The 26,712-nt window shown below is 35.7% G+C and overlaps 2 protein-coding genes across 3 annotated transcripts; one reads left to right on the top strand and one right to left on the bottom strand.

Annotated features, from left to right (window-relative positions):
- Window positions 1-380: 380 nt before the first annotated feature.
- Window positions 381-14,258, bottom strand: ARP4 (actin-related protein 4). The gene is made up of 20 exons (XM_011098710.3): window positions 14,119-14,258; window positions 13,918-14,009; window positions 12,062-12,208; window positions 11,913-11,986; window positions 11,650-11,730; window positions 10,074-10,134; window positions 9,888-9,937; window positions 8,322-8,376; window positions 7,000-7,077; window positions 6,837-6,890; window positions 6,331-6,384; window positions 6,199-6,259; window positions 5,202-5,253; window positions 4,892-4,958; window positions 4,006-4,068; window positions 3,853-3,915; window positions 2,936-2,998; window positions 2,001-2,065; window positions 876-944; window positions 381-780 (listed from the first exon to the last, which is right to left on the bottom strand). The coding sequence occupies exons 1-20, from the start codon at window positions 14,129-14,131 to the stop codon at window positions 735-737; spliced, it is 1,308 nt and encodes a 435-aa protein (XP_011097012.1). The 5' UTR covers window positions 14,132-14,258; the 3' UTR covers window positions 381-734.
- Window positions 14,259-19,280: 5,022 nt separating this feature from the next.
- LOC105176032 (BED zinc finger and hAT dimerization domain-containing protein) lies at window positions 19,281-25,758 on the top strand. Of its 2 annotated transcripts, none has more exons than XM_011098708.3 (5): window positions 19,281-19,757; window positions 19,835-19,919; window positions 22,195-22,425; window positions 22,745-23,616; window positions 24,642-25,758. In XM_011098708.3, exons 2-5 carry the CDS (start codon window positions 19,874-19,876, stop codon window positions 25,554-25,556), a joined length of 2,064 nt encoding a protein of 687 aa, XP_011097010.1. In that variant the 5' UTR covers window positions 19,281-19,757; window positions 19,835-19,873; the 3' UTR covers window positions 25,557-25,758. The 2 variants fall into 2 exon arrangements, with proteins under 2 accessions (XP_011097010.1, XP_011097011.1); XM_011098709.3 differs by having other exon boundaries at window positions 19,832-19,919.
- Window positions 25,759-26,712: the final 954 nt, after the last annotated feature.

Here is a 26,712-nt window from a genome sequence, read left to right as displayed (position 1 = left end):
TGGATCTGGTGGTTTGGGTGATGGTTGTGAGGAGTAATCATGGAAAGAACTGGAGAAAACGATGCTGGAGATCACCTTCTGAGTATATTTAAAGCTAGAGGATGTTTTGTTATTCAGACTGAAAATCACAATTTTCCTGTTCATCCTCACCAAAATTTAGGGCGCAGCACAGCATTTGGTGAAAAACTTTTGGGACGTACAGACGCAAGACATTAATTTTAAGTGTTCTGATTGGTAGAAGTTAGTCAAAAACAGGAAATCTTACGAGAAGAAATATCATGCAATTAAGGAAAAAAGCATTTCTTGTCTAACACATGCATTATCCGGAAGGAAATAAAATGGAGATTTTGCAACCTGTTTCTGTTTTCCTTTGCCATATGTACCTTTCCTCATAATGATACTTAAACCAAACAAAGCGTCAATATCTCTCACAATACACAAGTTTCTTTTCCGAGAAATAGTCAAATTTTACCCATGAAAATGAAGATGAGTCGCTAAGCCAATTTCCATTCTACCAAATAGTACTTGGAGTTTTCTCTGTCAGCCACTCCATAGGAATCACTAGTAAATGGCACCAGTAGCACAACAAACTAATAGTCACTAGCAAATAGGTCAATTCCATTGACGCTCATCAATGAAGCAAAATATGTATAGCTAAGAATTGGAATCAAGAGACTTGTAATCTTCCCCTACTTAAGAAGCAATGCTGCAATAAGTGCAGAAAACCGGACATTTTAAGGGCATTTCCGTTGAATATAGGAAGCTCCATGCTCTTCGTACCTGTTTGTACGACAAAGAATGGTGTGAAAATGAGCCAAACCATATTTGTCCTCGAAGGATGAAGGTAGCGTGTAAAATCAACAGCGAAAACTTACTCCGACTTTGAGAACCACATTTGCTGAAATGAACCAAGTGAAGCCAATATACTTCCGCCTATCCAGACGCTGTATTCACAATCATTAGTAACCAACATCCACTGAAAGGAATTATGCTTCTAAACGTCGCATTCAATTGAAGAACTTTCATAGACTACTTGATATCTAACTCTTACGTAGATAAACTACTCTGCAATAGAATCCCTGGTGCTTTGAATAATCATGGAATACATGAGATAAATGGATGAATGCGGAGAAATATGAAATGACCAGTGCATATAAAATTAACTAGCTTCTGGGGACCCAAACAGATTAATTTCAGTCGCAACTCGAACATATAGAATTAACAAAAGTCATGCTTCATATGCATGGGAGGAAAAACAAGGAAAAACTCCAAAAACCTTTACATGCTAATTCACAAGAAACAACAAAAACTACCTCATCAGATTGTGTATAAATATCCACTTTCTTGGTGCGACTACCTATTTTCCCATGTAAATATTCAGTTCTCCTTAGTAGTAGCATGTATTTCATCTTTTTGACAGACACCATACTAAAATACATCACAAAAAGACTAGCTCCCTCCTGTTTCATCACCTAGAGAGTGTCCTATACAAGTACAAGTTAAGATTAACCTAAAGACAACCCCAAAAAGTATTTTACAGGCATCATGAGGAGCATTTTGAGGAGCATCAAGAGAATAAATTATGTCATAAGAATGATTTAACATCAGTTAATCTTTCCAAGTATACAAGCAGGCTAAATTATTTTTTATAACATAATATGTTTTATTCTAGATACGCTCCTGAACTTTCAGCCTGAAGTACTTGGACCGGCGCTCTGATGTTGTCAAAACCAGAGTCATTATTTGCTTCAATTTTGATTAAGGGGCAATTCATACTCCCTTTGTCTAACTTTGGAGGTCAATGTTGAAAATTATGTAGTTCTAGTCTTCTAGATGAGAGTTAAAACATAAAACTTGTGGTATCTTAACATTTTTATTCTTTAACACTAGTGGTTTATATATATCACATCATTACTCAAAGTGAGACAGTAATTTTAAAGCAAAGCTGTGCATATACTTTCAAACCAATGAGGCAACACTAGTAAGCAAATAAATCTAACCTGAATCTCCTTTCAGTAGCATTTCCACTAGCCAACACTTTAACCCTTGCTGCTTGAGGAGATTCCTAGAAGCAGTATAACACGACATGAGAATTCCATCCAATCAAATTTTTACCAGATTCAAGATACCTACATGGCTTGACTGAAATGTGTGAATAAATTAAATCCCTCATATTACCATGTTATCACCATCGGCGGTATCTTGAAAGTAAATTAAAATATGGACAAACTACCATGTTTTATCAATAGCAGTATCTTGAAAAAACATGAAATATGGACTCAATTATCAAACCGGTCATTAGTCTAGCAAGTGGTCGCCCAAATTTCCAACTAGGGGAAAATGCAAGCAACCCCCTTGTGATATCGCAAATGAGCAAATTACCCCCTTATGAAGAAACAAATAGCGATTTACCTCCCTATATTTTTTAAAATACGATAATTTACCCCCATTTTTAAAATGAAGCAATTTACCTCCCTATATAAGGAGGTAAATTGCTTCATTTTAAAAAGTAGGGAGGTAAATTGCTATATTTTTTTCATAGGGAGGTAATGTGCTCATTTTCAATATCACAGAGGGGTAAATTGCTATTTACCCTTTCCAACTGACATGTCTAGATTGCATTTCAAGAAGCCCAGCCATGCTGGCAGGGAGGCCGAAAGCATCCATAGGTTATATGTCAAGAAAAGTTGACAGGCAAACAGATTCGCAAAATTCTCATAATCAGGGTGGTACTTCATGCTTGATACAGAACATAGATACAACTAATTACTAAGAAACCAGTCCACTGAGCAACAAATCATGTGATCTTCAGTCAGGATACGCTACATACTTTGTATCTCTCTCTAGGCAAACATAGTCTAACAACCAACAAGAAAAATGGAAACACACAAGAGACATTTTCATCAAAACAAGCCATATATTGTAACAAAATAACCTCCAGCAAATCTTTCTCAAGTCTTTCCTTCAGTTGTTGCATTGATGCCGTTCCACCAGCAAGCTGCACAACAGACAATCAACAATGTATCAAGAAACCTCACATCTTCAAGTGGGTGACAGCAAGAGTTCTCACTATTAGGATGAAGAAAACCAGAATAACTAATCCACATTATCTAATAATGATGGTTGGTCATACTTTTTCAAGCATTCTTTGAAAATTCAAAGACAAGATATTTTCAGAACCATTTAAAATGGCCAACAGAAAGGTAACCAACTTTCAGAAAAAGGGACAGTAGAGGATATATTCACGTCTAGAATAAATAACTGATCGTTGACATGATTATAGATGGATCATCTACCTAACCAGCTAAAAGACCTATTTAAACAGGAAAGAACTGCGGTAATTTAAAACAAACAGATTGCTTAAAAGAGGTTAAACGAACATACAAGACAAGTAGATTGCAGAACATACATGCTTTTGTCCCTTATCAGATTCTCAGTATGATTGAACGACCTCATTATTAGGAATTAACTTTTTCAAGTACCAAAACAGCATACTCCGTGAAAAGCCTGCAACCTTTGATTTAAGTACAGAAACTTCACCATGGAACGAGGAGCAGGGACTGGGAGGAAACCCAAGGCAACAGTACAAGAAGACAAAGTGGACAAGCAAAGGCCAGAAGATAAGATAATTTCTACCTAAGAAAATATTTAGCTCTCAGCTTCAACACAATTAAAGAGCATACCTCAAACTTAGGAAATTTCGGAACAGTATAATTATAGGAAAAAAAAATGCAGACCAATTTAATAACTTAATAAAATAGAACAAAAAGGGCATGAAAGTTCGAATCTACAACTTCTTGCGAGAGTTTTTATATGTTGAAGTCATGTCAGACAAAGTAGTAATCATCATACCAATATGCTGCTAAAAAGTTCTCTTCTAATGTCAACATCACACTTGTTTATGCTCTCAATGACCTGGACAATTTCCAGACAAATTAACTTATAGTCAGAACAAAAGGAAAATCACAGAATCAGACTTTGAGCATTCAAAGATGATTTATTCACCATTTGCGGAAGACCACGAGCAGAGGAAGCTGTCTCCACAAAACTTTCCATACCTGGTATAGTCTGAGCCATCAAATTATAGATACAAGTTACCAAATCAAAATTAGGCCAATGGTCTAGAATAAACTAGTAAAGCAGCAATATTTTAGCAAAGTTCAAGATCCATTACGTGTCCAAGGTCTTTTGTTCTTCTTGGCATCTGCTATTTTGGCACAAATCTTTTTGGTTCTTAGAAAGAAACAGTTCGAGAAGGTTCAATTGGCTGAAATGAATTTCTAGACTCGCGGATTTATCGACGACATCAGGTTCGTAAAAAGAACAAAATTCTTGTTGTCAATTATGTATGATAAAAAAAAAATCAATTCTGAAAAACCTTTTCTTTTAGTCCCGAGCCCCATTAGGAAAGGGGTAATTTCTAACAAGGTTTATGTGTTGTTGATTCATAGGTGTAGTGCTTCTTCCCTTATGCTGTCCATTGGTATTAGTGGAGTAGGACTGCCCCATAATACAGAACCTCTAGGTGTAACCTTTCGCTCAATACTAGAATCGAAAATTGAAACATAGCATCTGAGGTTGCATTAATCGAGGATACACGACAGAAGGAATTGTTCTATTTCCAAACTTCAAATATTTCAGAAACTTGAAATGAAATAGCAGAAATCTTCAAAAATGCTTCAACATCATGTTAAATAGATATAACAAGAAGTTAAGACAAGACTGATACTTGAAATAAAATTCACAAGCCAAAAGGGGAAGCAATTGCAGAGAACCTCAAATTTACGAGGGAAGATGCATACGAGGAGGATTGGCATATGAAATAAGCTCCGAATGGATCTCAAGTACAATAGTTACTGGGATAAAGAAGAAAAGATATCCTGAAACCTACCTGAACTAAAGATGGATTAAACAGTACGTCAGGAATCTTGAATCTGTCAGCACCAATTTCGATTGTCCTATATTATTACAGTAGATAAATTAACAAAATGCCAATGCTTGACACAAGTACAAACAATATTCAATAATAGTTAACGTCTAACGAACTAGGTACATCTCCAGAAACCATATTGGGTTCAGGAAAGGCAAACAGATGGGAACCAATCAGCTGAATGATATGGATATGACACTTCGAATATCTAAAATCAAATTCTCAGAAATGATCACCAGAAAAGGAATAAAATTACTTGATACAAACTTACTGTCCATCAGGAAGCTCGTAAGGTGTCATTGGGATGTTTGAATATGATGTTTCTGACAAAAAGAAACCACGTCAGCTGGCACAGGTGAAACCAAAGAATTGAAATAACCCGAATCACGTTATCCAAATCATAAGTTAAGAACATTCTCCAGTGAGATTACTTAAAGAATTATATCAACAAGTTCAGGTGTTACTAGGTAGGGCACCAACACTATAGCAATATCAGAAAATCAATCCAGACACCACCTCCCTTTTTCTCTAGAAAGGCAAACAGTAGAAAACCGAAGAAACACAAGATCCGAAGGAATACTTGATTTCTGAGGGGAATATTCTACTAAGTTAACAAGAGTTAGCAAATAATCAAGAAAATTATTGGTTCTTAGATATTCAATAGAGAGTATTTGCTACCAAAAAGTTAATTGACAAGAGTTCAGCTAAACATGCTGACTATCATGTCATCACCACTTACACAAGAAACTTACCAAATTCGAAAAATAACAGCAGCTATGCTAAAAGTTAAAATAATTATAGATCCATCCTAACTTACACTCAATCAGATTCAGTTGGTCTTGCCAATCCTTGTAGTATTCAATGTTCGGATATTTATAGCATCATGGAACGGTGACTTCTATACTCATCATACTACTGTAACTCTATAAGTTTCACTGTACATTACTACCCTAGGGCTGAAAACTTCCATACATGTAGACAGCAAGTTGAGGAACACCGAGTTTAACCTCAAAGGAATTAGGTCAACGATGGGTAACAGGTAATAGGGAACCTTCTTCCATAAAGTACTCATATTATGAGTCAATTATAGGGCAACGAAGAACCATGTATTAAGTAAAATATTACTCATTTATTTTACCTCTTTGTTGTGGTAGAAATCTTTTCATTACCAAAACAAAGAAATGCTCTCATTTAAGTCAAATTCATGCAACAGAAGTCAACTAATCAGAAAGAAATAATGTTATTTAACCTAAAAGCGAAAAACAGACCATCATATGGGGTGTCCGGTGCTCGACAGACACATTCTTTAATATCACCAACAATCACCCGCTGTGGCAAAGAACAAAATTTAGTAACAGCAGAAGTGTTGGCAACTAATGAACTCCTGAGCAATCAGTGACCTGGCAATAGAGTTTGTAGCTTTCCGTTGTATTTGGGAAGTCAAGGTCCACAATCTGTAAGGTCCAGAACCAAAAGGTTATAAGAAGTTCCGGTAGGAAGGAACCAGGAATCCAAATTAAGCTGAAGTAGACATTACATTTGCTCGCAAAAGGACCAGGCAATGAAATCAGGTAGAAGTTAACATTGCCCTTATATATGAAACACAGTGAATTTAAATTGGATGTCATGTGAAGTGTTCATAGGATGATTGTATCGTTGAACAGTTGGGATGAGTGCTTCTGTGAACCAATGACTATATGTTCCTGAAACTGGCTATACTCAATGTGCAATAGAGTAATAGTAAATCTATAATATTGCTTGAATTCTGTAGGTTCTCTGACCTCTCAGAAAAAAGTGATCAAAATCATGCATACACTATTAACAGTAAAAACAGAACCCAAGAGCAATGTTAAATTTCTAATTCAAGGACTACTTTATGATTTACATCAGACAGAGGATGGATGACCTGAAATTCTCCAGGACGAATTTCCTTCCGTTTAAATGCATACCGTGGCTTTATCTGCAGTTTAGACATGAGGAAGGTGGCTACATCAAAGAAACAGAACTCAAAGTATTTACAGATTATAAGATTAAACAAATTTACATGGAGGAACAAATTAAAAACTCACAGAAAGTCCTTTGTGTTCGAGGCTTCTTAATAAGCAATCAGTAAGAAATTCTCCTCCAATAGGAGATGTTGCAACAGCCTATAACAAAGATTGATAAAAATAAATTATCACTGAACAGGATAACTGAAATAAAAGGTTATATCCACACCAAGCAGATCATAATATTACATGATGGAATGCAGGGAAGCCGTCTACATTCATTACCTTCAACTCTTCAAGGTTTGTCTTACTTCTACAACAGATATATGCAACCACACAGTAAAAAGTAAATGTTATAGAAGAGACCACGAACGATCCATTTTAAAATATGACAGACCCAATAGGCAAAGACGAGTCTCCTTAACTTTAGAAGATGCTAATTGACCAATTAGTTACTAATGATTTTGGCAGAGAAGATATTAGAAGTTGCTGCAGATAGCAAACTTTTTTAAATAAACAAATGCTGTAGGTGCCAAATCATATTTGACTTGTTAAGATCATAAAACACACATTCGAAATGAGCATGATTGTTTGAATTGATTCTGATGTATTTTGGACCACACGAAATCTCACCTTAAATAGGTAACTACTGTAGTTCAAAATATTGGAAACATAGTGCGTAAGGTATAATTCATCTAGACATCGAGGATTAGAAACACCCTTTTACTATGTTTATAATTCTCAGATAAAGAATAAATCCTCGATGTCTAGATGAATTATTTCAAACATAGTGCGTAAGGTATAACATATTCACTTTACATGAGTAACAAAATTGTTTAGACCAACACAAAAAGGTAAGAAAGATTACATTTTGTAACAAGGAATATGCAACACAAGATAGCAGTTCAAGTAAGACAAACAGAACTGCTTTTATTGCAGAAGGTGCTCTAGAAGCAAGCATATAACAGAAACAAAATCTATAGACTTCTTACTATCTAATACTCAGGAAACAGCAGCAAGACTATTTTCTGCTGACTTGTCCTCGGGGATCATGTAATATCATTTAAATGAACTTCATGAAGAATCAGAAAGGGAGCATGGATGGGAGAGGATGCTAAAAGAATTGCTGAATTAAAATTCCAATGCAAAAATTAAATATCAACCATGTTGAGCAAAGAAGTCAAATAAAGCATTAATACAAACAATTAGTCAATTATAAAGAGTTGAAAGTACATCTTGCACAGATAAAAAAACTGCTCAGCAAGTATATTCACACACCAATTTCCACAATAAACAGCGACTGCCTTCTGAAGAACATATCCATCATGTACTGGGGCCACAGTAGAGAAAAAGTGCACATGAAGTATATTTACACACCAATTTCCACAATAAATGGCAACTACCTTCTGAAGAACATATCCATCATGTACTGGGGCCACAGTAGTAGATCCTCCACCACTGAATGAAGCAATAAAGTAACACATTAGCCTATTGATGTGCATTTCAACAATCAGATAAACGAAAAATAAGCACAGAAGAGCCTGTGGAAATATTAGAAAATCAGCACAAAAGAATGGGTTCTACATTTTGTAAGAGTTAATAATTATTTTTTTCTGGCAAGCTTTCTTACTAGCCCATACATCAAAAAGTTCACCTAGTTCCTAGGAAAAATGATTTTGAAAGGAATAAGTGAAAATATTTAGCCTTTCTCAATTTTCTGATACTAACTTAGTAACTGAAATCTGAAAAGATTTCCTAATCTTAATTTAGTCCTTTTAATTCTGAAACTAATAAGAGTCCTACATCTTTTTAATCAAAAAGGGCCATCTTACTATGTTCTTGAAGGATGCAACAAATGTGCGATATACATAAGAAATCTTAACAAGGAAACATTTTTAAGTTGACCTTTTCATGAATTTCACAAACCTAGCATTCAGCTTAGCCAAAGTAGGACCTAGTATACACCAGCTTGATAGAATTTTATCTATCTAACACAATTAGTAAAATTTGGGGTAGATCGAGTCTGACCTTATTCCAAAATTATGCAAATGGAACCCAAAAGCCTGGCTAAAACAGTCCAGCCTGTTTTAGTTTTACACAAGTCATGGTGAAGCTCTATCTTATGAGAGATCGGGTGCCATCTATTCTACCAGGGAAATATCCTAACTCAAGGAAGGAAGAAGGCAATGAATTATGCATCATCTTCAGGCTAGGCTAGTTGTAGCTACTTACACAGCCGAGAACGGCAAAGGTCCAGCCTGTTGGAAATGCAGCATACATGAAGAGTCTTTAAAAATGGAGTAACAGCTCCTCTAAAATTTATTGACTACTAGTTCCAATTCTTTACTAATTTTATCAACTAGCAGATTTAGGTGGGGTCGGGAGGTTTTAGTAATTTATTTATGTTCAGGTTTTTTAATAATTCACGTGCTTTTCCGTTGATAAAATCAAACAAAAGAAACAGGCAAAACCCATGCTATTCTAGCTTCATTCATACATATAGTGGCAGTGCCAAACACATGAATGGATCAGGAATGGCATTTTTTGCATGCAAAATGGGTGCAAATGAAAGCAATTAAACAAAAACAAACTAGATGCTCTGATAATAACTAAAGAACCCTAGACTAACAAAAGGAAAACCGAAAAGGTCAAACATATTTGGGTCATTGTTCATTTTGAATAAATGGCCTGTATTGACCATGCATCTGCAATGTTAGAGATGAAAGATTTTGAAATTAACACCATATCTAAGAATAAATAAAGCCCAGGTAGTTAGCTTACAACAGACACAGCAAGGAATTGTTTCATTTTGATTAATAGTAAAAGCAACTAAAAATGATCTAATCAGGAATGCTGCTTGTCAGTTCGGATGCTCCGTATATTATAACTGGAAGCTTCACGTCAAAATAAAACCTAAGATGAAAATAGGAGGAGGACATCAATGAGACACTTAGCATATAAGCTCCTACCAGTCAACAACTAAAGAGGTGGCACGTCCTGACGCAAAAGATGTGAGGACCTGGCATAAGTAAATAGCTGTGATTAGTGAAGGGCAAATTGGAATATTGACAAATAAACAAGAAAACAGGCCATTGAGTTCCAATCTCTGGTCAGATGAATTTAACAAGCAATTATAAGGCTGAAAAGGAGCTCACAGCATTTTTGGCCAAAAATAATGCAGGAACTTGGTATTTTTCAAACATAATCTCGGCAGTCCTGTTAGACATGTAAAATCACACAGTACTTAGCATCGAACCAAGAAAATATCTGCAAAGGGCATATACAGTAAATACAACAGGAATTGAGTCAAAAACTTTATATTATTAATACAAACAACAAAATTACATAACTGTTACGGATTTTGACATTTCCACCGTATGGTACATTTTTTAAATAAGACCTTTGAGGAGAAGTAATATGCCATCATCAACAGTCCATCCCACCCAGCCCAACAAACCCCATTCACCCCACCCCCAAAACCAGAAAAATGAAAAAGAAAACAATAAGAAAAAGGCCAAAAGGAGAAAATCAGAGTACATAAAGGGAGCCTGGAGTAACTAACTAGCCAAAAAAGTCAATCCTCTCTGTTTCTCTATTTTGCCTCACTAAACTCAATTACTCAAACATAAAAAATAAACAAAACGCCCTCATGAAAGACTTCAACCATCAGGAGCATTTTCTGTTATCCAGTTTCCCTTCTTGTGGTAGCTAGGCTTGGTAGCATGTTCAACTGCAGTAAGTTTGTCATCAGGTCGAGGAACTGGCAACCACATTTCCAAATTCAGTCAAACTGGTTACTTTTTATTTCTTTCTTAACCAAAAAATGAAGTGCCTAGCTAAAACTTAATTTTTCCAGTGACACCTCAAGTAAATCAGCCTAGATATCCTTCAGAAGCTCCATGACAGTTTTCTTCTGAACATATGAAGCACCATTCAGCAGACAGTTACATTTATCAAGTAACTAGCCACGAGGATGCATCAAGGGTAACTTCGCAATAGAGAAGATAAGTTAATACAATCTTGAAAGTTCTAACAAAGTAACACTCTTCAGAAACATGGTGATGATCTTCTGTGTAGATCTGTAAAGACATAACTGCTGCTAGCAAGAGTCAACCTTTCAGATCAATCATCTGCCACTAGTATCAAAATGTAGGTTTGCTCAAAGTGAAAGGAGAGAGCTATCAAATCCTTCCATCCCCATCTGTAGATGAACCCCAATCTTGCCCATGACAATGATCTTCTTCATGTCACAGAAACCGGTAATTCTTCATTGTAAAATATCAGAACCACGAATATACCAATTCTCCCACCCACCTTTTCAAGGCAGATCTATGGCATCTCATCCCAGCTCAGTAATCTATCCAGTTTAGTATCCAACATTTATATAACCTTTGAGTAAAGTAGATATTGTGTATCAAGAAACCATTGTTTAATATTGGTCCAATACCATGCAACCTTGTTTCCTGGAACTAAATTATTATAAGAATAATCATCATTAGATTCCCAACCATGGAAAGCAAAAATATGATAACAGAACCATTTGGGGGATGCTTGGCAAATAGAAAAAGTAGTACTAAGTGGAAAACTGGAAAGAGCCTACAGTACGCGATAGCTAATACAAGTATGCTCCTCCGTGATTACAAAACTAAATTCAAATTAGATGGGAGCTGTTTTATAAATGCCTTAATCATAACCAAAGCATCAGTAAAATGACTTGGACATGCAGCTTACTTTTCTCTCTGCTGTTGAGTATTAGAACACGGCTCAGCAAGGAGCATTGGGTGTTCCTTTGGATCAACCAATAGGCATTTCCTGCCAATTAAAAAGTACATAAAACCTATAGACAGTCTGAAATGTGAAACATCTTAAACAAGAAAAGACGAAAAGATAGGATGAAAGAACTGTGGGCTAGAACAAATCTGCATTCTTCCATTAGTTTTAGGAAATATTATAAGACTGAAGGTCAAAGTATTTAGCATATGTTACGGTGTTACCTCAAAGCATGGTCCCAAATATTCTCAACCATATCCCAGTCTACAACTATTCCATCCTTGGTAGGTGATAACACCTGAAAGTATCATTTTTACAATTCAGAGCACTAAATATGGAGTCATGAGATGAAGAATACATGGAACAGCCCAACCTCCATGTGGTCCCTGCGGAACCCTAGGTCTTGCGATCCTACATACAATTTGCGCTTGCCCTTGGATTTAGACTCTGGACCAGATCCAGAGTTCTTGTCTGAATTATCAGCATCATCAATTTCCATTTGATCAATTGAACCAACAACCTAATCAGAAACATATTCAACGAGAGAATCTGTGTTAAACCTATTACTAAATCATTAAGGAACACAAAACAAAAAGAATCGGAACTCATATCACGCAAGCCTAAAAGATGATTCTCTTAGTTTCTTGATGTCTAGAGAGAACAATGAATGCAAACTTGCCAACATAAATTTTTAAGGTAATTCATAAAGCAAGCATAACTTGTTAACGCAAGAAAACCAACTTCGCATGTGTATAGAACATCTTTCTTGCTACTATAGAATCAGTGTCTGCAAGAAATGAGTTCATATCATAATTCACTCAACCAGAGGAACATTCTCATCAGTGTAATAAATGTATCCTGAAATGTGATTACCCTAATTGATTCCACAAATATTACACAGTTTATGCATGCAGTCAGAGGATGCTGATGACTTGAGTCAAAATTCCACTGAGTAATTGAGCGCCTACATCAGAGATCGCCAGAAAACTTCTTTCCAGCTCCACATGCCAAGGAGATGCTTCAAATCACAACTTCACATTATCCAGAAAGGCATACTCATACCAGAGAGTTACAGTAAAGTAGGTCATAGTACTCCACTGGAGTGTACAATTCACTCATGCAGTCATGCAATAGTTACATCCAAATTCCTCTTAACTGTCTTCGATAAAGTTGCAAGTAGTCAAATTGTAGTCAAGATCTTTCTTCATGCTACCCATGATTAGAACAGAAAAACAATTTCTAGCTACTTTGAGCACAAAGATCAACCGTGACACGACATTTACGCCTTGAAAAGGCATGAGCCACATGACCTCGTGTAAGCCAAAGCAGTGAGACCCTCTTGGGCTTATTTCACTCTTTCATAATTGACTTGTCTACAATCATTCGCTCATGAGTAATACTGCTCATGTGAGAGCAAGTATTCTCACAATCCAGTCAAGCACCAACTTTCTTGTAAACAACAATTTTTTGTACAAAATTTGCTTTGTTGGAGAATCTAAAAGCTATTCAACTTTCAGTAACTCATTACTTGGTTGGTAGTTGGTACTATTTGAGATAAACATGCACCATTTTGTCAGACCTTATATCCCCCAAAAGTGTGAACCCACCCAAAGCAGTAAGATTTCATGATAAAACTACCGAGTATAAAATCAAAGTGCCAGTGGTCCAAATTCAAATTCTTCAGGCACCCATGAGCGGAAGGAGTGACCTCTGAGAAACCAGAATTTCTTCACCAATGTTATCTCTCTTTATTCTATCTTCATTTCAAGTTTCATTGTTTTCACCCAACTTCTAATAAAGATGTGCATGTTTAGTCGCAACAGTGAACCTAGATAAACCTAAAGTGTGAAACATTTAACCAATTAAAAACTCCAAATTAGAGCAAGCTTATCATTTGTTGTTCAACATCATCTTATGTCCCCTTTTCCTTATTCCCCCCCGCCCCCCCAACCATGGCTTCAACTTCAAGACTTTCTACAAACTAGAAGCATTATCTAACCTACTCGAAACCCTAGTCTTCTGGCGACCATTGTAATTTCTTAAACAGGAACTCATGCATAAGTGCATGCAATTGCTACCTTGAAACCACAACCAAGAACCTCCAGGATCACACCCGAGAACTAGCTACACCGCAAGCAAAACACAAAAACTTAAATTAAAAGAAAAGGAATCAGGAGATGCTCTTGGAAAAAGATAGAAAAAACAGAGCTACAGGTTAGGTTGGCTCACAGAAGGAAAAACAGCTTTAGGCGCATCTTCTCCGGCGTAACCAGCTTTGCAGGTATGCGAACCCAAGTCCACCACTATCGCCGACACTTCATCTGTAACAAAGAACAGTAGCAGTAAATGGTGCCGAAGTACATGTATAAAAAACCCAACAACAGTATACAAATATACACAGAAACCAGGGAAATTATCAGCTTTGCTCACCTCCTCCGTACATGATTGCAGAGTGCGTCTTCTTCTTCTACTTCGTTATCTTGTTTTCGGTAGAGTGAGCGGGGGAATTCGAAATTTGATGGTGGGGTTTTTGAAGGGAGGAGTGTGCACTGTGGACGAAGGACGAAAGACTCGGGGCTAGTGGGCTTAAACTAGGTTAAAATTCATTTTTGGCCCCCCACATTTGATTTTAACTTCAAAATAGTCCCTATCTTTTCAACCAACTTCAAATTAATCCCTTCATCAGTTAATTTTTTTCATATTACCCCTATCAAACTTTTTTTTTTTTACAAAAAATTATTTTAGTGCTTCACTTTCCATTTTCTTATTGCAATTTGGTCCCTTATACATTAGCTAGAAAATATTAATCATTTTAATTGAAAAATTTATCATTAAACGTTTATTCAGATGTTTGTGTATATTTACTTCTATTTTTTTTTAGAAATATATATGTTAATTGGATAAATAAAAAATATTAAAAATTAGAAGAAAGTTATGAAAAATTATTAAAAAAAAAGAGTGGGAGAAGAAAAAGAGAAATAGAAATTGAGAAAAAAGAAAAACACAATAAATAAAATAATTTTATAAAATAAAAGATGAACAAAAAAATAAAGACAACAAAATTATGATATTCAATTATATAAAAGTGCATATAATTATTTGATTAACGGCATATCAACATAATTGTTACGAATTTATTGAACTTCTGAAATTTTTCATATAAAAGAACACCTAAATGAACTAAGGAGTTTTATATACCATATTCTTCAATATTTTAGCTGACATATTTATTTTCTTAATTTATGCTCTAATTTTAAAAGTTTTGTTTAATATTTTTGCTCTATTTTTTATTCAAATTATTTTCTCCAACTTATTTATTTAATTTTTTTATTTGAAAATTTCAATAAGTTCATTAAATTCAAAATAGTTATATTAATATATCATTAGACAAGTCATTATTTGAGGGCCAACAATAAATTATTTTAATTATAATGGTTATATTTTTCTAAGTTTAAAAATAGAAGGGCCAAATTGTAATTAAAAAAACAAAAAGTTAATGCATGATTTTATGTAAAAAGAAAAAAAGAAAAGGAAGAGTTGCATAAGGATAATATAGGAAGGTCACTTATTGGAGGGACTAATTTAAAGTGAATTGAAAAGATAGAGACTATTTTGGAATTAAAATTAGAAGTCAGGGATTAAAATGAATTTTACCCGCTTAAATAGGGATCAAATCTTTTGACAAATTGGCTTTTCATTTTCTTTTTTCTTTTCAACTGAACGTGCACCTATATATGAGCGCTTATTTAATTATTTAATAAGAATTTTATTTTATTTTTCAAATTCTAATAAATTATAATAATTTATGTGAAAAAGAAATAGTTATTTATAGTAATATATTATTGATAATTTAATAGATTTAATGCCTCCATTTTTTTCAAAAATAAATATGAGCGCAAATAATCTAACAACACACTCAATCGATCTACGACGTGAGGGCCCACATTTGTCTGTAAGCAGCCAAGTTCCAAGCATGTAAGATACACATTTTGCCCATTTAGCTTAGGTGGATGTTGTCAACAAGCCGAAAAAAAAGGTGGAAGATAGGTACCACTTGAGTTATTTATTAATTTATTATTAAAAAAATTATATTATTATAATTTTTTTAAATTATATAATATAAACATGACGAATCGCGATTTGAAATCGCGACTCATCAATAAAAAAACCGTGAAAAATGGAGAAATGCCCAAGTCGGGATTCAAAATCCCGACTTGGCTATTTTTCTTTTTTTTCATTTAAATAAATTTGTATAATTTAATTTATATATAATTAATTTTTAACAACATATTAAAATTCAAAAAATTCTAAAATTAACATTGAATTAATTTAAAAAATTACAATTAAGGGTACAAATGTAATAGTTATTTATTTTGTACAATTGTAAAAAATTATAAAAAATGTATAAATATAAAAGTGTACATTTTTGTATAATTGTAAAAAATACAAAAAGTATACAATTAATCCTGGCAACCCGGTACTGGCACATCTGATTGTGTTGAAAAATTTCTTTGTTGGGCTTGTTGTCATGCACACGTTTGTGCCCAATCCATCTCGTTGTGAATACGTGTTGTTTGATTTCGACCAGGGCGCGAAGAGATGCGAATAGTAGGATCGTGGACCAACTCAAATCCCGGTACATCCCAATAATCTTCAGAATGCACAGGTTCAAATGACTTAGAATATGTATTCTTATAAGCCATTATATCGTAATAATCCTACACCATTGATACAACATTAATCATGTATGCAGCGCATACCTTTTGAGCGTGACTGCAAGGAATACCAAATTGAGTCCATTTGCCGCAAAAACATTCTCGGTTCGCAATTTTGACAATATGGGTTTGACTCCATGTCCACTGTGACGTCTTGTAACAACCGATGTGGACTGTTGGAACTAATGGTATTTGGTGATGGTATGTTCAATAGAATTTTGATGCCAATGTGTGAATATCTTATGTGCAAAATCCGTCCACAGTTGGTTGTTTGGCCAACATTACAGAACTTCTCGCTAACCTCTCACGGAAATAATGGACACTTCGCTGAAACGTCATCTCAGCAATTGCTATCAACGGTAGGCGGCGAGCGCCTTTCAATACTTCGTTTACGCATTCCGACATATTTGTTGTCAGAATTCCGCATCGCCATCCACCATCATGTGATGCTGTCCATTTTTCCTTGCCGATCCTATCTAACCACTGAAACGCCTCTAGTTTCTGGCTCTTTATCTCCTCCATAATGCGATTGAATTTTCTGATCTGATATTCAAAGCCAGCTTTCCAACAAAGATCCTTCAACACAATATTTTTGTGTTTACTGTTGAAATTGGAACACACATGTCGCAAGCAATATCGGTGCACGCCGTTAGGTGGCACGAAATTCGGACATTCACGTATAGCTCTTGTGATACCAGTATGGCGGTCAGAAATAAGGCAGATAGCCCGTCGCCCCCGTATAATGTGTCTGCTCAATTGTCTAAGAAACCACTTCCAAGATAAATGTGATTCTTCATCGACAATTGCAAAAGCAAGAGGGAGTACCTATTGATTTCCATCCATGGCAGCAGCAATCAACATCTTGTGCTTATAGTTTGTGTATAGATGGGTCCCATCTACACTGATAAGGTTGCGACAGTGTTGGAACCCTTCAATACACGGCTTGAAAGCCCAAAATACGTACCCTATCATATATGCACCGATTGATGTGTCGCGGGCTTTGTGTTGCCAATCAACAATCGTTCCTGGATTATATTTTGGAGAGCTCCCAAGTATTTGGGTAGCTTTTAAACGGAGCTCTCCCATGTGCCATAAACCATCTCACGTGCCATCTTCAAACTGTATCATGCCTTTTGATATGGTATATCGTATCCGGTATGATCTTTCACAGTCTGGATGACATGCTTTATTCCATATGACGGGTTGCATTTTACATGTCCTAACAGTAAAAACGCAACATAAACCCTATCTAAATTACCGTGTTCGAGGGACATTTGATTCAATATACATGTATGGTCCCCTCCATATTTTGTTATTGTCCACCTTCTCATTTTTTGTTTGAAAATGCCTAGCAGCTCCCATTTACACCACATATCTGAAAAAAATGAACACGAATCAATCGAATAATTTTGTATGTTTATACATATACGACAAAAATATATATATATACCTTCGGTGCTATGCTTACACAATACTTTCCACTTGGCCTTGAACTCTCAGCTACCCAATACTCGCGTCGGGCATATCGTATTGAGTGATCTTTCACCGCCTCGATTAAAACTTTTTTATTTTTGAAAAGCATTCCCACATCAAGTCTGCCTTCGTTTTTGTCATAAAATTTTGCATATCTTAAGTTCGGTACATTAATAGAATCCACTGGTACCTCCGGGAATGTTTGTTCGAAAAATAGTATGGAGCGGTAAAATATTTGCTGAGTAGTTCGATGTGGCGTAACCGGTTGAGAGGATGTTGATGTACCTTGTGCAAAATTTTCGGCCACAACATTTATGTCAATATCTTGTATTCCATCATCCGGTGGAATTGAATAATCCACTTCATCCGGTTCGGAAGCTGCATCTGATTCATTAGCCAAAGTGTCCGCAATAGGGTTTTCTGGCTCGGCAGTGTCTTGTGCAGAATTTGGTATAAAATGGGAGGTAGATGGAGTATGTGAGTGGGTGGGCTTTGTGTAATTGAGTTCAATATTATCGAGCCCTTGCGTAACAGACACCAAGGTAAGGTAGTGAATCCTTCAAATGACACACATTGATCTCTTTACTCGGATAGCTTCATACCCGCACCCCTGCCGCCTCCTATCTCGTCATCCCATGCGCCACCCTTGCCCCTGCCGCAAATGGGGGAACGACGAGCCCCTTTGCCATCGCCCCCAAATTTGGCGACGGCAACTTTGTCCAGATAAAAAAAAGGGTGACGGCGTCGCCATCGTGCATGATGCCATCACCCTTATGCACTGGGGTGGCGGTCATTGTCGTCGTCTCCATTTTTTTTTAATTAACTTAATTATATTAATTAAATATATATTTTAGTTCAGTAAGAATAATTTTAAATAATTATATTAATTATTGTATTTAAATTAATTTAAATTATAATTATCGTAATTGCTTAATATTTATATTCATGTAGATATCTAAATTTAAAAAATAAAATTTAGTATACTAATCTTTATTATGCAATTTTTTTTTATTTTTTTTGAAATTTTGGCACTTAATATAAATATATTTAAGAATAAAAGAAATTATATTTTTAGAAAAGAGAAAAATGCAAAAACAGAAAATTTAAGAAAAAGTCAATTGGATCATAGTAATTTTAGATACAAGCATTTTAATCAATTAATAATAAAAAATATTAAATAACAAAAGACAACAAGTCTAAACGCACTTCAGACGTGTGCACCCAATATTCTGTTAATTTCTAATGAAAGAGGGAGTTTTGTACTAAATTTATTAAAATACCAAAAGAGTTTTTAACGTATTTCTAATACATACAGATATTTTTATGTATTTAAAAAAAATACGGAGTTTAGTCTTAATTAAAAAGAAAAAGGTAAAATAAGAAACGAGGTGTAGGCGTGGCTGACGGCTCTACAAAGTAGAGAAACAGCTACGACACTCTGTACCCCTCCCCAATTCCCTCGTTGCTGTTTGGCTGTTTGGTTTTCGGTCTCAAGAATTTCCTTCGGCGGCTCAGATCTGGCTCACTCTATAATCTCAGCTCCGACTCTTCTCATCAAACTTCAAAACCTTTCCCCTCTTTCTTCATCCTTCTTCCTTTCCCTCCATTTCTCTCTCTCTCTCTCTCTCTCTCTCTCTCTCTCTCTCTCTCCTGTTCTTTTGTCACATATACACAACACTTAGTTGTTTGATTCTTCTACTATTACCGGAAAGATCCACTTGAATGTTGGATTTGTGGGTACCTGCTTTCTATCTGTTTTTCGTATTTCCCTCTTCAGTTATCGAATAACAACTAACCCAACAAAGTTGACCCTATCCAAGTCTCTTGATCTGAGCAGCCAGTGCATGAGTTTTCGGTGGCAATCAGTCTCTGTTTATCTCAGTATGAATTTAAATGCCTGAATTTCAAGTTGTTGTTGTGGTTGTCTGAATTGACATCTGGGTTTGATTGTAAAGCAGACAACAACAGTGGGCGGAATAGCTGCAGCTGCCAATGTGATGGATTGGGGTGTTAATAATTCATATAGTAATCAGTCCTTAAAAGGTTTGCAGTTATTGTTGTTTTATTGTCAATGCTGTAATGGGATGAACGTTGTCGGATTACTTCTTGTTTACTAATGCCACTCGGGGTTATATTTTGTTCTGTGGCTTTTATTACCTCTTGAATGGTTGGCTCCTTTCTACTGTTCTTCTTCTGCTTGTTACTTTGTGTTTGGACTAGTTTTGTTTTCTAGTTTAGATTGATTAGCAAAGTATGAGATTTCATTTGGCTCTTGCTCTTGTTCTGATGACTACTGATCTTCTTTGTCACTGCTATCAAATAAGTGCCAGTGCCTTGATTTTTTTCAATTTATTGTTTCTTTTTTAAGGAAATTCTTTTAGTAATATATTCAAGAACGGTCAGCAATGACTGGATAGCCTTCTACCTTGCCTTGATATTTTTTACCATCAGAGAGCATCTGTGTACTTCAAATTTACCATGCTTACAAACAATTTGGATGAGAAGCAGTAGTTTTCTGCCTTATCTTTGCTTTATGTTCTCATATATTTTTCCGGCTTTCTGAAACTTGCATATTCGGCCCTTGACAAAGTACTATCGGGTAACACTATTTTTGAAATATTTTTTGAGATATTGTTAATTAAGCTAAAAGCTCAGGTATATGTTGTTATAAATAAAAAAGTTATAGCTCCTGGAAATCAAGTAAATTTTCAGCTGTTGCAGCTTGGACATGTTTAATCATGGTGGAGGTATGCAAATTTTAGAAGATTTTTCCCTTTGTTTTAACAAAGGAGAGTGAATATGAAGGAGATTATTTGACAGATGAAAATCTGATAATTCAATTAAGAAGTTAGTAGGAGAATCAATCAGCGAGTTTGGCTCAGACCTTGACAACCTAAATGTAGGACCAGGGTGTATTCTCAAGAAATTTTGCTAGTATGCTAGTATTCACTGCTGTCCTTTCTCTATGCTTTCTGAAAAAAGCTACACAGGCAAGTTCAGAAAAAACTTAAGTTGCAAATAAAGTGGTTTTCTGGAAATGCTAAATGTGATTATGTGCATCATTAAAGCTTAAGCTTGACTTTGTTAACCCAATTTTACAAATTGCTCCTGAATAGAGAGATATAACAATGCGAGTATCCAATCAATTTAAATCAAATAGTTAAATGATCTAATAAACAAGTAATAGAACTTTTTAATTTGGCTGATTTAGGAAAGACAAGTTTTCATTCTCAAAAGACTCAGATGTTGCTGCTGCTATTTTTGTTCCGGAAGGGTAGATACTATTATACAAGAATTAGACTAATTCTTTGCAGTTTCATTCTCAAAAGAGGTTGCATAAATTCAAAGTTAGACATACTATTTATACAAGAATGAAACTGATTGTTTGAGGTAGGTCTGGAAACTTTTTTCCTGTTATCATAGTCAAATCTCATTGGATACCTAAATTTGCATCAGATCACTTTAAACACTTGCTTTTCTTGTTTGTTATCCAATCAAAATTTATGCTCAGAGCAGATGAACCTGATATATAAGTCAATGTAAAAGCTATCTGGGAAACATACCTGAAGGTGGCCAAAATAGATTAGATCCTTCAAGTGCAATGCTGAAACAAATTTTGCATGTTGTGATGTAATTCCAGATATATGTTCTGGCAGGTTTATGTGGTTTAAATGCATAATAAAATCTCGATGGTTTGAGATGAACTTAAGATGGTTGAATAACTTAGTAGTTTGCAAGCTTTTATGATTGATTGACTTTACAGAATTCCATCCTGTTAAATTTTGTTTAATACTGAAGCTGTTCCTGAAAGTTGATCAAGTCCACAAGATTATTTTCTGGTACTCACTTTTCGGCAATTGAGTTTGGATTGCAATATATCTTTGAAATTTAAACTAGTTTTTTGAATTTGAAAGCATTATATTGTGTGCATCTCAGACTAGCATGTTAAGATAGTTATGTTAATGTGAGAAGGATGATGAAAAAAATATAAGAAAAAGGTGATACAATCTGAGAAAGACTGGTGATGGAATCATTTGAGATGGTTTAGGCAAATTGAGGCTTTTAGGTGCAGTCGATAAAAATCCTGGTGGAATTTGTTTCAGTAGTAATCCTTGAGGAAGAGGCTGAAATGAAATCACATGTATGTAGTCTTAGGCAGGATTTGAGTCTTTAAAAATCAACCTCACTACAATGGAGTGGAAGGATGATTCCAAGTGTTCATTAAGATTCCTAGCAGTGTATAAATTTTGTTCTCAACTAATGGTTATCCTTTTATCCTTTATCTGACTGATGATATTATTTTCTCTCTTGTTTGTAGTGGATATGGATCCCAAGTCTGCCACCGTAATGGGTGGAGCAAGTATCCCCCATATAGAGCCAGTAGATATTGGGTTGGGCTCTGTAGAGAAGGGAAGTACTATTCTTACTGCTAAACCCAGGAAAAAGACCATGACTTCAGTATATCTCAAATATTTTGAAACAGCTGTGGATGGGAAGAGTCGGAAGTGCAAATTTTGTGGACAAAGCTATTCTATTGCCACTGCTACCGGTTATTTTCCTTTTCTTTTTCTCCCCTTTTTGTTCAAGTATTTCAATATTTCATTGAGTAATCCAAATGCATTTCGAGTATGTCCACTGTAGGACGGATTTTGATAGTTAGTAATAGAAAGTTCGCCCTGGTGTTCAGACTTACACTTAAGTTACAAGAATTTCCAAGTTATGGCTAGTTACATCATGCTTATGATCCAAACAACCTGGACATACATCTTGATTTACAATTGGAGCATTAATTTAGCTGAAAAAATTGTTAATTTTCTTTTACGGGAAGCTGTGCCTAGTTAATGACAATCTTCCATCATTTATTGAAGGCAATTTGGGGAGACATCTGAGTAATCGACATCCAGGATATGATAAGATAGGGGATTCTTCCAGCAGTCCCACTCCACAGCCCGTGACAGTTGCTAAGAAACCTCAAGCTCAAGTAAAGGTGCCTGTAATTGAACTTGATCACTTGAATTGGGTGCTAATCAAGTGGCTCCTTGTAGCATCACTTCCGACTTCTACTTTGGCAGAAAAATGGTTAATAAATGCATTTAAGTTCCTCAATCCATCAGCTGAGCTTTGGAGTGGGAAAAAATTCCAAACAGTGGTCCTTGAAGTCTTCAGAAGCATGCAGGAATCTGTGAGACTGATTGTGGAGCAGGTTTGTTCCAAGGTTTCTGTCACTCTTGATTTTTGGACTTCTTATGAACAAATCCTGTACATGAGTGTTACATGTCAGTGGATTGATGAAAACTGGTCCTTCCAGAAAGTTCTTCTTGATATTTGTCACATTCCAAGCCCTTGTGGGGGGTCTGAAATCTATTATGCTCTATTGAAAGTCCTCAGGCTGTACAATCTTGAGACTAAAATTCTCTCTTGTACTCATGATAATAGTCCAAATGCCTTGCACGCATGCCATACACTGAAAGGTGATATGGATAGTCAGAAAATGGCTGCATTTTGCTATATTCCCTGCGCTGCTCACACACTGAATGCAATCATAAATGATGGGTTAAGAACTACAAAAGCAGTGATCTTAAAGATCAGGGAGTTCGTGCTGGAACTGAATTCGTCTTTGGAGATCTCTGATGATTTTGTGCAATTTACCACAGCATACCAAGAGGGGAACTGGAAGTTCCCACTTGATGCCTCAGCACGGTGGAGTGGGAGCTACCAGATGCTTGATATTGCATGCAAGGTATAATGCTCTCATCCCTTCTAACTCAATGAAGATGCTCTCATCCCTTCTAACTCAATGAAGATTTAGCTCATTTCCTCATTAAGTTGGATAACCTGAGAATAAGCATGATGCCTTATATATATTTTTGAGTTTACTCATAGTCCATTCTGATGTTCTTTGCATTCCAAAATGTTTGATTTAAAGTCTTATATTGAAATCAATGTTTACTTATTTAGAAGTGACTGATGATTCTCACTTTTAGACTAAGCCTGCTGGATGACCTCGGTGAGATTTATGCTATTGGTGTGCCAAAAGCTACAGAAGTGGCTTGCTGCATTTTACTTTTGTTGGTCTCCTTTAGGCCTTTTAAGTCTAGAACCTGTTTGGATGTTGCATGTGCTAAACTCAAATGATTTATATTTGGTGCTTTCATAATTGGTGTTATAATCTTTGGCTGACTACAGATTCAGGTTTTTATGACCTGCTTTCAGTTACACATACATGTTGAATATGTAATCCTTTAGGCTCCCATAGTTGTAAAAGGTCCGCCATGGCGCAAGCCCAGCCCCATTTTTATAAAATGGCGCTGGGCTTGCTCCTGGCACAGAAATGGCGCACCACAGTGCACTTTTTCCTATGGCGCCAGGTGAAAGCGCTGGGCTTCGCCTAGCTTGAAATGAGGCTAGACTTGCTCAAGCCCAGCCTTTAACTTATTTTTTACTTAAATTAAAAGAAAAACAGAAAAGAAGAAGAAAAAAGGAACAGAAAGGGCTCGCGTGCTGAAGGTTGGTCAAGTAATAAAACTGTTGTATTTTCTGACATGTATATCAAAAACTTCAGGGCACCTTTGCACCATGAGCCTTTAACGACTATGACCCAAGTTTCTAGAATTTATGGTCCCTTAGACCTTAATGTTCACATCTGGGATTTGTTGGGTGGGGGACCCAAATGACAACTCCAAAAGTAAAACAGAGTGGAATATCATATACAAAAGAAAACTTTTTGAGGATTATTTCTAATTAAGGGATATATTTCTTTTGCAGGCTGGTAAATCGATGGAAACTGTGATAAGGAAGTATGAAGAACAACTTGGTAGTAGATTGCTGCTCAACTCTGCTGAGAAAAATGTTGTTAATATTATGCATAAATACCTTGAGCCCTTCTATAAGACCATTAACAACATATGTACAAATAAATTACTCACCATTGGAATGGTTCTCTTCTTCATGGATCATATTTCTGAGACAATTTCCGCCTGCAAAGATTCAAGGCAAACCCCAGACTGGCTCAAGAGTGCTGCTGAAGACATGTATATCAAAGCTCAAAATTACAGCGATCAGGTTTGCAATGCATTCACCTACATGACTGCAATTCTTGATCCACGGATTAAAGTTGAACTCATTCCTGAATATCTTAACTTAGAGCGCTATCTAGAGGAGGCAAGAAATCATTTCATTAGAAATTATTCTACCAGCTATTTTTCATCTATGGCCAACACATACAGCACTCAAGAGCTGGAAGACCAAGGAAGTGCTTCTTTTGCAGAAGAAATTGCTCGTAAGAAAAGAAGGGCGAGCATGAACTCTGCTACTGATGAGCTTACCCAATATTTATCTGAGCCACCCGTTCCAATGCCAACAGATGTTCTGGATTGGTGGAAGGTAAACAGCTCAAGATATCCACGGTTATCTTTGATGGCTCGAGATTTCTTGGCTGTGCAATCAACATCTGTGATGCCTGAAGACATATTCTGTATCAAGGGAGATGAAATTGATAGACAGAGGTTCTCTACGCCCCAATCTGATACACAAGCTCTGCTTTGTGTAAAGTCATGGATGCAAAATGGAATCAAGCTGAAGTACAAATCCACTGAGATTGACTATGAAAGGATGATGGAAATAGCTGCTGCTTCAGCAATAGAGAACAGCAGTAGGAGTTTCGACAGAAGCAAAAAATGATAACTTAGGTTGGTGGATGTTTGGAGAAAAACAAGACGAGGTCCTTAATTTAGGTGAATCCTGCTATGCTAATGTATTTAGTTTAGATATGGAAATCTTAGGATGGGGGCGCATACTCATCTATCTTGCCATGTAAAATCATTCTCTTGTATCTAGGTGGATCGTGGATTAAGTTAAATAGCACAAGTTGGAAGTGCTGCAAGGGTCTTTCTGGATATAGATTAGGCGACATTACATCGACATCCTTCAAAATTAGTTTTAAATATATAAAATTTCTTATTCTTTACAAAATTATAAATACGTATCTGAAGTTACAATCATAATTACAAGTATAATTTTTCTATTTTGAGATAAAATTTTACAAATACACTATTTGAGATAAATTAGATCGACAACCCTTTAAGAAACGTACTTGTAATTTTGCAAATGATAAGAGCTGTGGTGTAATTAGATAAAATCTCAGAAGATGTCTAGATGTACAGAAGCACCTTGTCACAAAATTCTGGGCTCTGCTGCTTCGCTAGATTGTCCAAGTTTCAGAATGCATGATATGTAAGTATTAGAAGATATTTTAGGATTTGTATATATCTTTCCCTATGTCTTAGGATTAATAATTTTGATAAGTAGGTTGATTGATTTGTAATTATCCCTAAAATCTCATTTCTATCTATTGGCATTGCGTCCTTCAATATTGAACACACAAAGTTACTCTTCCAATTCATCGTAGAAGATACTGCAGAGAAGTTTCCTAAATAAAGGAAAACAGTGCGAACTGTACCTCCATTTAACACCACCCACCCTTTCTCTTCGACCATCTGCCTTCTTGCCGCCTGAACACTAGGAATGGCAACAACAGTTCGGGGCAAGTTTGCTCGGACCCGTCAATATGGTCCGTTCTAATTTAATTTGACTTGAGACTTGTCCCACTAAGGGCTCTCAAAATGCCCCTGCCCGCCTCTACCTTGCCCCCGATCCAGACTAGGGTGAAAACGAGTTGAGCTCGGCCAAGATTTCGAACTCATGCTTTAAGTTATTTATTTTTTTAACTTAAGAGGTGATTTTTTTTTTAAATTTTACTTTTTTGCAAATAAAAATATATTATTGTAAAATATATAATATCAATTATTAATTATAAAAAGTTTTAGAAAACATATGT

Source organism: Sesamum indicum, linkage group LG13 (genome assembly GCF_026168435.1).
Source record: "Sesamum indicum cultivar Baizhima isolate 11 linkage group LG13, ASM2616843v1, whole genome shotgun sequence".
Taxonomy (NCBI): domain Eukaryota; kingdom Viridiplantae; phylum Streptophyta; class Magnoliopsida; order Lamiales; family Pedaliaceae; genus Sesamum; species Sesamum indicum.
Note: the sequence above shows the minus strand (reverse complement) of the source record. Positions and strands in the feature narration are given on the sequence as shown.

What these genes read in the sequence shown, in the direction of transcription:
- ARP4 (XM_011098710.3), bottom strand. An exon ending in ATTTGGGACCATGCTTTGAG is followed by an intron (nt 11,731 to 11,912) that starts GTAACACCGTAA and finishes TTTAATTGGCAG; the next exon opens with GAAATGCCTATTGGTTGATC. An exon ending in CTCGTGGTCTTCCGCAAATG is followed by an intron (nt 3,916 to 4,005) that starts GTGAATAAATCA and finishes GAAATTGTCCAG; the next exon opens with GTCATTGAGAGCATAAACAA.
- LOC105176032 (XM_011098708.3), top strand. Translation starts at nt 19,874, where the DNA reads ATGGATTGGGGTGTTAATAATTCATATAGTAATCAGTCCTTAAAAG. An exon ending in TTCTATTGCCACTGCTACCG is followed by an intron (nt 22,426 to 22,744) that starts GTTATTTTCCTT and finishes CATTTATTGAAG; the next exon opens with GCAATTTGGGGAGACATCTG. An exon ending in TGCTTGATATTGCATGCAAG is followed by an intron (nt 23,617 to 24,641) that starts GTATAATGCTCT and finishes TTTCTTTTGCAG; the next exon opens with GCTGGTAAATCGATGGAAAC.